The sequence below is a fragment of the Takifugu flavidus genome, chromosome 21, assembly GCF_003711565.1.
Source record: "Takifugu flavidus isolate HTHZ2018 chromosome 21, ASM371156v2, whole genome shotgun sequence".
NCBI lineage: Eukaryota > Metazoa > Chordata > Actinopteri > Tetraodontiformes > Tetraodontidae > Takifugu > Takifugu flavidus.
Genome location: NC_079540.1, coordinates 9,752,389 through 9,763,668, shown reverse-complemented (window position 1 = coordinate 9,763,668; position 11,280 = coordinate 9,752,389). Strand labels below are relative to the sequence as shown.

Sequence of the window (11,280 nt, the reverse complement as noted above, 5' to 3'; positions counted from 1 at the left end):
GATGAGCAAGAAACGGCTCCTGTGCGGGAAAATGCTTTTTCAGCTTGGCTGTCTGTAAAGCAGCCAAATATAAAGATGTTTACTTCAATCTTACATTATGATCGATGGTGGTTTTGCAGGAACTTTGGTTTCCCCCCGCAGTCCCAAAACATTTTCATTACTCTGAGTGTAAATACCCAGAGTCAGAGCGACTGAGGACAGGATGCGTGTGTCCTGTGATGGACTGGTGGCCAGTAAAGCCCCCAGCAACCCTCGCTGGAAATAGGTGTCAGTTAACTGTGCCATGAATATATAATCACATATCAACCTAATCTTATTCCTCGTCTTATTCTTATTGTTGTTGTTGTTGATAATATTCTGGCTTATGTAGGTCAACAGCTACAGCAAAATGGCAGAATGGCAATAAGGTGCCAGCACTTCATTTCATTTGGTGAAGATACGTGTTGGGATACAAAGAAAGAATCATCTGTTTTGTTTGTTTTAAGCGCGTGTGTGTGTGTGTGTGTGCACGTGTGTGTTGGGGTCTGAGGGTCTTACTTAAGGATGCGCTACAGTGGGATGTAGGTCAAGACGATACAGTGGCAGCAGATTGCTCATTAAGTGCCAAACCAAGCAAAAGTCTGCGAGTGTGTTTTTCAGTGGCATCAGGCAAACCATCTGCTCTCCTTTTATTCATTCATTAACATGTCGTCTTTGTGTGTGCACGGACGCGTGTGTGTTAATGCGAGTGTGTGTTTATGTGTGTTCCTCACAACAGCCACTTGCAGGCCAAGTGCACAACGTCATTGATGTTGTTGTCCGAGGCCAACAGTTGTGTGTCAGATGGCCATGTCACATGACCACAGGTGGCTCGCCATTGGCCAGGACGGAAAGCTAAAAAAGCCTGCCTCAATCCCCGCTCCTGAGTTTCTGTGGAATGGTGACAAGAGTGGAACCTGGAGAACTAAAGCCAAAGGATCTAACTGAGAGGAGTTCTTCAATGTCTCGAGAGAAAACTGGTAGAAAGTGAGAAGATCCAGGCGATGGCCTAACCAAAGCAATGAGAACCCTACAGCTGGATGAATGTCAGAGTGAGTCGTGCTTTCGTTCTTTTATTTAACCAGTTTTCTTGCAATGGTTCTTGTAGATTAATACATTCGATTGTTTGGAAAGACAGGCTGATCTGACCTACTGACCTGATGACTAGCTAGTTAAGCTGACCTCTAGAGATGTTGGCAAATATATCCCTTTGATTTAACACTGAGTGGATTCTTGAAAACAAAAGTAAATGCAGATTTAATGCAAACACTAGATCAGATTTTTCAGTTCTAAATGTTGAATTTAAAACTGTTCTATGTTTTCAGTTGTATTATTTATTTATCTTTCACTTCTGACTGCCAGTTAAACTAACAACTAAAACCTCTTCTTCTCATCTTATTTGCCTGTTTAGATCTTGAGCTTTAACCAGTGCACCTGAGATAAGAGCCTGACCCCTCTAAACCAAAGTCTTCCTGTACCAAAGCACCCTAAACCAAACAGAGCCCTTCAGAAGATTTGAAGATCCAACACTCCACCTTTGCTAAAGTCTCATCATGAAGCTGGAGAACACACATGGAGACATGAGCTGCTGGAAGGAGGTGGAATTTGCCCTCAACTGCACCTACATTGTGCCAGACCAGGTGTCAGACCCCAGCTTCAGCCTCCCCAAAGCTATGACCTCCATCCCGCGGAACCTCACCTTCGAATACGGCGCAGACAATGAGGTGAGGGCCAGATCAATAATCTCTTTAACACCTCAGTGGTGTGTTTCAGTGTTGCTGTGGGGTTCCAATTCTATTCACCTGTATCCATTGTACAGTTTCTAGAGACCGACCTGAAAAATATGAAGACAGTGTTACATAACAATCTGTTAGGCCATCTGCATCAGAAACAAAAGATATGCTGACTAATGTGTTCTTCACACACAGTAGAGCCCCTCAGCGTGTGTGTGTGGTGGGGGGGTGTGCAAACAAAGCCAGCGGCAGCTTGAGTCCTCTGGTCACTTTAACTTCCATTACGGTACATTATTACACAAGGTCACACTTGTTTTTCCAGCCATGGTCCAGCTTCTGGGACCTTATCTTGGCTGATCCATACAAACACACAGCTACTTCCTGTTGTGAATATCAGGCATGTGGAAAATCAGGTCCAGCATTTTCATGTTTCCCTTTTCCCAGCTGATTCTGTTCCCATTTAGCTCCTTCCCAACTCCAGGAGAGTCAGCAAGCTGATGGGCCCACTGTGCTCACAACACGTGCTCGCGTGCATTTCTTGTCTCGTTTAAAAGTTGACACTCTTAAGTTGCGTGGTTCTTCCGTCTCGTGTTTTCACACCCGCATCTCTGTACATCACTGCTGCTGGTGTCTGATATGTGCAAACTGAGGTGATACAATCTCATCGACTTGCAGACTGAAACTAGAATTGTAACTTTTCCCTAGAAATGATCGCAAGGCATAAAAACATGCACTTGTTAGGTGTCACCCTGAATGCTATAACAGCTCAGAAGGTTACTAGGAAACGAAGGCAGTTGTCTCCTCCGATGAGGACGAAACTGGCTTGTTTATTTGGAATAATGATAATTATTATTGTACTAATTCTCTATGTTGCCTCATTTTTTATTCTGGAGCGTGCCAGGAAATAAAAAGAAGGGGGGGGGGGGTCAAATGGCAGATGGGGCGTAGGCAACGGATACCAGTTAACTGAGAGTGAAGTAACGGAGGGGATGAATGGGGAGGGAGAGGTTGGAGTGTGAGTGGGGAGGGGGGGGGAATTAGGTTAAAACCAGATGATTAACTTTCGTTGGGTACAGGCAGCCGGCCAGGCATCAGGCCTCAACCTGCCAGTCACACAAGCTATTTCCAGAGGGTTAAGAAAGGGCGATGTTTGGGGGTGGGGTGTGGGGGGGTGTGGGTTGAGAAAGCCCACCCTTGTTTCTTCCGTTCGACCCCCCGCCCGCCGACTCCCTCGATCACTATAAACCTGGTCGAAGTGAGCGGTTAAGGAGCAGCAGCGGCTGAGGGATTCGTTAGTCACGCAACAGCAGCGAAGCACAATGTTGCTGTCACACTGGCTCATCACGGCCAGGAATCACCTCCCTTCTTTCCCTGGAAGCCTGACACTCACACGCCAGCCGCCCTCGACGACCTGTTATTCCTCTAATGAACTATTCCTGTCTAAAAATAAACCTAAACTCTTCACTGTGGCATTTATTTGCTTTTGGGTGTTGTTAAGGTCTGACCTTAACCAGGAAGCCTCAGTTTTGAGGGTCCGTTTGAATTAGAAATTCTCAATGGCTGGAAGAAAGTCTGTTTCTGTATAGGGGGTGGGGGTACTTAAGGATTGAACACAAAGCTCCTCAAGACATAGATGCCATTTGCCTGCTGGCGTATGTGTGTTTGTATCTGTTTTGGGAGTTGGCCCCATGTCTGCACAGTTCCTATGAACAAATGGGTCAAAAACCTGCTCTTCGAACCACAAAGGTCACCAACATGTTGGCAAAAGATCTGCCTTAAATTTATTGCTGTGAATTTCCTTAATATTGCCTCATAGATTTTTGAGGGTTGACTCATGAACATATAGAACACAATATATTTTTTGACAAGTATCCTGTGCAATTGAGGACACATGTCTGAACATGATTTTGTGGACAAACATGAGTCAGTCTCTACATACGTGCTGTTTTGAAATCAGGGAATTCAGGGAATTTACTCAAAACTAGAACCAATGGTCGATGCACCTTCTGAGAACTGTCAAATGTAAGAAATCAAAGTAGATCAGAGTTTGAGATTCGTGAAATTGCATGAGAAAACAAGGAACAGGCAACGTTCGCCTCTTCCTCATCTCGCTCTAGCGCTTTCTCTCACTCCCTGTTTATCAAAGAGGCAGGTCAAAGATCAGTGGAGTAGTAGGACAGAGAAAGTGTAATTCTCTTCATTGGCTTAACTCTTTACAGTTGAAAGTGTGTCACCTTGTAGGTTTTAACCTGGATCTCAGTTTGACTGGGTCAACCTGAAGCCATCTCAACTGCAACTCAGGTCAAGAATCTTAAAATAAACATGGAAAAACACAAGCAGTGAACGGTGTTCGACAGGCACATCTGAAAAGACAATATTCACATTGAAACTTGAATATTACAGCCTACACGGTACACATTGCCCTATTTTTGTACCTAACATCTAAACAGGGTCTTGACCCTCAAACAGCCCTTTAATGTTGAGAGGACAAGCCGAAAATATTCTTGCTCCCCAAAAAATGTCCTTACTTTGTCAGTAGAATAAGTAGTTTTTCACTCAGTGTGCAGCACGTACGAGAAGACTTACCGGTACATGTTTATGGTCACACACACTTACACACAGGAACAAGGAAAAAAGAGGAAGTCGTGAACCAAAAATTGATGTAACATCTTTGAATGTCTCTCATTCTAAAAAAAAGTGTGTGGTGTTGCATTTCTGGCCTCCTCTGGTTTAGTACTCAGCTCAGTGTTGTTGCTACTGCAAAGGGAACCCTTGTTACAGTTGACACGTATAAACACACTTGCTGTTAATCAACATTAGCCTTCACAGGCTATTGCCCCGGCCTCGTCTGGAGAACAGGGAACCCTATGTTACTGGGTTCTAACATCCTTCCAGTGGGTTCGAGTTTAATGTGTTGTCACAACCGCTGTGGTGAATACTGAATCATGTTTTCTCTGAAGTAAAGTTAGTCATCTCGACATCTCAGTGCTTCATGTTACCCCATCTCCTGAATAGCGGAAACTACCTGATGTGCACCATTTCTTTACATTGCAGGGCGCCTATCCCGATGCAAGTGAACTATAATGATTTATGTCTTTTTGTTTCCAGGTGACAGGTGTGTTCAGCAAAGAATACATCCCACTGGGGACTCGTTTTGGTCCCCTGCAAGGAGAACTATACACCAAAGATAATGTCCCGAAACAGGCCAACAGGAAATATTTCTGGAGGGTAAGAGAATACACATTAACATGGAGGATCGGGCTCAGTGCGATGGGGGAACATCTCAAATATCCATTAAGGAAAGCGAAAAAAAAAAAATCAGCCTCAGTAAATTCGAGGCAACTGACTCAGCATCTTCCTGTCTTAGTCTTGAAAAACCAATTGGTTTCCCCGATGCAGAAGTTTCTCCTCAAGTCCATGTTGTTACGTCAAAAACAAGCTTTCTCACAGACGGCTGTGCCGCACAGGAGTTTTGGTCAAAAGTTTTGAGGAAGTTTTTTTTTCAGCTGGTGCGTAAGCTGTTTTACCAGCACTGAGTCCTGGACCAAAGAATACCATTTACAAAATAAAGATAATCTCTATAGTTGTTTGTAATTCTATTATCCATAATTCTCAAATGTCTTTTTGTCTTGCTCATCCAGACACACATTAGCTTAGGTCACTCAGGAAATTTAGTTCCTGAGCTAAATTCCCATAAAGGCTTTTTTTAATTGTCATCCTGCGTGTTTTCCTTCTGGCACTGCTTCCTGTAAGTGTGTGTGTCATGAATAGGGTTCTTCCTGCTGTGGCGCAATAGTGAAAGTCTGACACAGGTGCATGACAAAGGAAAACCTGTTGCCAAATACAAGTCTGCGTGCGTCTACGCTCGCCTCCACACAGGCATCTCAGTTAGGAAGCTGACTACAAGCTCATTTCAACTTGCTTTTTACACACTGACATCAACAGTGTGCAGCCAGACACACAGCTTAAATGGCACCTGCTGATGCAGCTGTACTTAAAACTGGATCATGAGAAGCAAATGTAAACCTAAGGAAGAAAAAGCAGAAGAGAAATACATGAGAAGGAAAGAGAAAGAGGGAGAGTGACTGAGACCACGCCTCCGCAGCTGCACGATATAATGATGCACTCTCGTAAACACTCACATGAGCAAAACACAGGACGCAGAGCAGAGCTGAACACTTCAGATCTAAACAGATTGCTGATACCTGGAGAGGCTAAAGGACATTTAACTGTAGATGGCAGAGGTGATTATCCAGACTTGCTTTAGTGCTGTGGTTGTTTCAGGTCTCTTTGACACACTTTAATCACCAGTCTCTCTCCTCTCTTTCAGATTTACAGTGGTGGTGAACTTCAGAATTTCATAGATGGCTACAACGTCCACAAGAGCAACTGGATGCGTTACGTAAACCCCGCCCGCTCTGTGGCCGAACAGAACCTAGTGGCATGTCAGAACAACGGGGAAATCTACTTTTACACAATCAGGCCAGTGGAGCCGAACCAGGAGCTGCTGGTGTGGTACAGCCAGGAGTTCGCCCAGAGGCTCTGCAGCCAGCAGAGCGACGCCAAACCAAGTGAGTGAATCTTAGGAAGCATAGAAACCAACAACTGAAGCTCCTGTTAAAAGGTGCCAGATACTCTGTTTACTCTCTGATCATCTCTCCTGTAAAGGAAAATCTAAAGACTCCATGGAACAAAAAGGTGTAAACAAAAGCACTGGCAGCGTTAACTGGCTTACACGTTTCAGAGATAAAAACTGTTTTACAGAGATGAAATGCGTCACGATTACAATGGTGGTCTAAAAGAGGAGCGTACAGCTTCTATTGTAGTTCAAAGACAAATTCTTAGGGAAAAATTCTTCTTCAAAGAACAAAACTGAATTCCTTTGTGAGCGCTTATCTTATCTTCTACTGAAGATCAAAACTCTTGTAGCTTCTCTGCAATCACAGACAACAATTCACATCCCAGGGGCATCAAATGGAGTAGCCGGATATGTCGGATATTTAGCATAGCAGAGTAGGACGATGGCCGGTCAAAGTACCTTTATGACTCAGTTGGTTTCAGCTGTTGAAATGCAAGTCATTCATGCATCACACTGAATGGTGTTCTGTTGCCACAAAGTCTAGTGACTCAGGCCAACTGGATACACCAGATGTGTAGCTATCAGACCTGGTGACTAACCTCACAAAGGCGTCATGATTGCTTTTATCTACTCCGGGGTTTTGAATGCTTTTACTTTCCTTTGGGTCCAAGTCCAAGTTTGCTCCCTATGATTTTTATGCCATCAGACCATCAGATGTTCAGCAGCGATGTTTTTTGGATTTGTTGTATACAAATGACACTGAAGATCAGATTGTGATACCAATGAAACACTTTTCTGTGAGATTTATTTATTGATTTTGGTCATATAAGATGAAAGTTCTGACCTTAAGCAACGTAGACGGTGACAGAGTGACTGGGCACACTTGTTAAAACAGTTGTTACATTTGGCTTTCTAAAAAAAAAGAAAGTAAAAAAAAGGGGAAGAAGTGTCCAATATGTTCTTGTGGTCTAAAGAAAGCTATACCAAGAAATGGTTGCACAAATGAAACTCTGACTCTGTACCTCTCCTCGTCCATGACATGATTTATGGACTCCCACGCACTTTACTACCGACCTGTTCTCCTGCACTAATTTTACTACTCTTGCTGCTAAACGGAAGCAGGAGCGTGCGGTCTAAGAGTCACACTGAACCTGAAATTACTATCATTTACCATAATGAGTGAAGCATCTATACTTGAATTGAGGGAGTAGAGTTGTGATTTGAAAGAAATTAGGTTGATGAGCTCTGGGACTGAACTTACTTGACTCATTTTGTTTTCCTGCACACAGAATACACACATGCTGAAGAAGACTGTGAAACAGAGAACAGCAAGCAGCAACTACCTCAGCAAACATGGCTAAAAAACAGAACAAAGGAAGAGGTGAAAGATGAGAAGGACGACGAGGAGAAGATCGACGTGGAGATGCTGGAGCGAGACACTCCGCCAGACACCCCGGATGAGCAGGTCATGGACTTCAGCAAAAAGGTGGAGAAGGAGAGCAGTAGAGATCCAGAGGAACGCGGGAGTGTTCCACAGAACGAGCACAGGGAGCACACTCTGAGTTTGACTCACCCGTTCTTCTTGGACCATCATCCTGCACTTCCTTCTCCACACAGAAATCTCCCTCTTCACCTCCATGGTCTCTATGGCCACAAGGAAGGACTTGTTTCAACCTACCCTCTTTACCCCCAGCCTCGACCCATCCACCCAACTTACCAGCTCCTTCCTCCCTACAGCCCTCACTATCCCCGCCTCCTTCTACCCTCATACTCCCCTCCATTTCCCGGAATGGCTCCCTCAAGAGGATCCCTCCGATACAGCGGCTATCTAGGCACAGACGGACTCCCGTACCCGCCGATCGGCCAGCACAATCTACTCCCAGTGTCCCTCCCTTACCCTCCTTCTCAGGGCAGTCTGAAAGAACTCACACCGAATGTGTCTCCTCCTCGAGGAGCTCCAGCCACTCCTGAACTGTCTCCACTCCCAAAACCCAGCAACCACTCTCCTGAGCCATCTCCTTCTGCTTGTGAAGAAGCCATGAATCTGAGCCTGGCCACAGCCAAATCCCCCACAGCAGCGCGCAGTAGCCCCGGACACAAATCCTTGCCTTACCCGCTGAAGAAGCAGAATGGAAAGATTAAGTATGAATGTAACATCTGCTCAAAGACGTTTGGACAGCTGTCAAACCTCAAGGTAACAAGTTCAGCCCGAACAATCAGAATTTGATGGGAATCCTTTGCCATCCGGTGACAGAGATCACAGCTCAACTGTTGTGATTACAGGTCCATCTCCGAGTGCACAGTGGTGAGAGACCGTTCCAGTGTAACCTCTGCAAAAAAAGCTTCACGCAGCTGGCCCACCTCCAGAAACATCACCTGGTCCACACAGGAGAGAAACCTCATGAATGTCAGGTAGGCAGTTATAAATCTCCTCGCTCTTTTAATTGTGGTTTACTTGTGCCACACAGCAAAGTGACGCTGTTGTTTACGAGTGCTGATCTTTGGGTGTGAGTGGAAAGAGAATAGAAGTTGTTACATAAAAAAAGAAGTGTTTCCTGTTCTTTTGTCTCGTGGCCAACCCTCCTGCTGACATCGGTGCAATGATGTCAGAATTGTAGCACGTATGCATGATCCATATAGCTTTTCATCCGTGTCGCTCATGGAGCCCTTGTTTCATTTCAGGTGTGTCACAAACGCTTCAGCAGCACCAGCAATTTGAAGACACACCTGCGTCTACATTCTGGAGAAAAACCTTACCAGTGCAAGATATGCAACACCAAGTTCACCCAGTACATCCACCTGAAGCTTCACCGCCGCCTCCACAGCAACCAGGACCGTCCCCACCGCTGCCAGCTCTGCGCCCAGACCTTTTTCCATCACTTCTCCCTACGCATCCACCAGCACAGCTGCTGCCTGGCTGCTTTTAAGGCCCCTGTCAACGTGCACATGAAGGAGATGGTGGAGCGCTTTGACACGAGCCAGGAGGCTGACATGCTGGAGGAAACAGCGACGGCCCCCCAGATCGAGGAAGCCATAGAGCGCTGGTTGGCTCGCAGTCTGGAAGGTGAGAAAAAGGAGGACCACACGGAGGCAACCATACTACTAAAAGCTCTGACAGCAGCCGTTCACACCCCATCCCTGTCTGCAGCCCAGGCAGCATCTCACCACAGCCCTGGACCGGTCTACCAGGAGAGGGCCAGCGTTGTTCACCTTCACAAGCCACCGACAGTGAAGACAGAAGGCCAGTGACCAACAACACATCGCCAAATAAACTCCTGAGGGGGGAAACAGGGAGTTAGAGTAATTCAGTGGGCAGAGCACCAAAAGAAGAGCATCCCAAAGACTGATGTATTCAGGAATTGTGCTTCCTCCAATAAGTCAGCAAAAACAGGGAGGCGGCTGCTAAGCTGTGAAATGTTCAGAATCGTTTACTCAGGTAGAGAAGTGTTACCTTTTCTGCTTTAATTTATTACTTTTTGAAGTTTTTTTTATTTGTTTGTATTTATTTAGGTGAAAAATAGTTATTTTTGTTTGCTTTTTCTTCACGTGTGTTGACAAGGAGATTTGAAATTCTATGGACGAGTCCTCACATGAATAACTTTGTTTTCTGTGTTTGACGTATACGAGCACCGTGATCACACCTCTGGACTCCCAAACTGTTGACCAATACTTTATTTATTTAAAATCTATTAAAAAGCAAAAGGTGTCTTGCCATTGCATGTTAGTCTGTAATGGACAAAATTCCAAAATACGTGGAATGTGTCGCACTGATTTGGATCTCATGCTCGACTGAGTTCATTTTAATTCTTAAGTTTGCTTAAACATTGAACAGAGCAAAAATGTTCAGCAAAAGCGTGATTGACCACATTCCACAAATCATCAAATGAACACTATGCAAACCTCCCCAAATGTCACCAGAACAATCTACAGATTCACATTCATGATTCCCGTCTAAACATTCCTGTGAAATATTCATATATTGATCTGAGTAGTTAAATGGCAAAGTTTAAAGCTGAGATTCTAAACGGATCACTGTCTAAGTCTTAACAGAATACAATATATACATTTTAATTTACACAAGGGTTTACTTAAGAGTAGAATTTTATTCAAATGTAAATACAATAGTACCTCAACTTCAGCGTTAGACAGCAAAACCAAACACATGTGTTTCTATATGTTTCATGTAGCACTGGAATATCATTACAAATTATAAATGTGATGTTATTATAATGTAAAACCAAAGGAATGAAAATCCTAGATTTTTTTTACTTCAGCCATGTTCTTTCAGGATTTTGTAGTGTTTTTTCCTCTTTTGTACAGTGTTTGTCAATGTAGTTTATTTTTTGATGCAGCTTCCAAGATGTTTATAAGTGAGAGACTATTTTGATGATACTTTTATATGTAGTAAATTAAAGATATTGTTTCTATAGCTATGATGTACAGTGCTTTATTTCATGCTTGAATATTAATAGACAGAAAACTATTATTAGTATTTGTAGTAGTCAGTAGTGTCATTGTTGTTGTTGTTTTGTCTTAGGAACTATGTGTCAGGGGGTAACTGGGCACTGGACCCAGACCTGAGGACCTGTTGGCTGGTTGTTGAGTTTATACCAGAACATCAGGTTGGTGGAGCAGAACGCTGCTCACACAAACCTCTGTCTGTGTTTATCGTTGATTTAAATCTAATGATGGAATATATTTAAATAACTAGTTAAAATTGCCTCATATATCAGCCTGGAACCAATTGCAGTCATCCCTGGCATCTCCCCTTCTCTTACTGGTAATAAACTCCCACACAACATCCTCTTCCTCCTCCTCCTCCTCTGGATGGTTTCCTAGAAAACAGAGGAAATGAAACAACCCTTTATGTTGTCGTTTGTGTACGTCATTTTTAGTATAAGGCATGAAGAGGATCATTCCGAACACACAAAACACACCAGGCCAGAGTGA

The 11,280-nt window shown here is 44.1% G+C and overlaps 1 protein-coding gene across 3 annotated transcripts; it reads left to right on the top strand.

Annotated features, from left to right (window-relative positions):
• The first annotated feature begins 905 nt into the window (after positions 1 to 905).
• On the top strand, positions 906 to 10,759 carry prdm1b (PR domain containing 1b, with ZNF domain). 3 transcript variants are annotated; one of them, XM_057021143.1, is made up of 7 exons: positions 906 to 1,070; positions 1,430 to 1,742; positions 4,860 to 4,979; positions 6,082 to 6,322; positions 7,620 to 8,524; positions 8,614 to 8,742; positions 9,013 to 10,759. In XM_057021143.1, the coding sequence occupies exons 2-7, from the start codon at positions 1,572 to 1,574 to the stop codon at positions 9,577 to 9,579; spliced, it is 2,133 nt and encodes a 710-aa protein (XP_056877123.1). In that variant the 5' UTR covers positions 906 to 1,070; positions 1,430 to 1,571; the 3' UTR covers positions 9,580 to 10,759. The 3 variants fall into 3 exon arrangements, with proteins under 3 accessions (XP_056877123.1, XP_056877122.1, XP_056877121.1); XM_057021142.1 differs by lacking the exons at positions 906 to 1,070; positions 1,430 to 1,742; positions 4,860 to 4,979 and adding an exon at positions 5,830 to 5,995 and having other exon boundaries at positions 9,013 to 9,394; positions 9,479 to 10,759; XM_057021141.1 differs by lacking the exons at positions 906 to 1,070; positions 1,430 to 1,742; positions 4,860 to 4,979 and adding an exon at positions 5,838 to 5,995.
• The last annotated feature ends 521 nt before the right edge of the window (positions 10,760 to 11,280 follow it).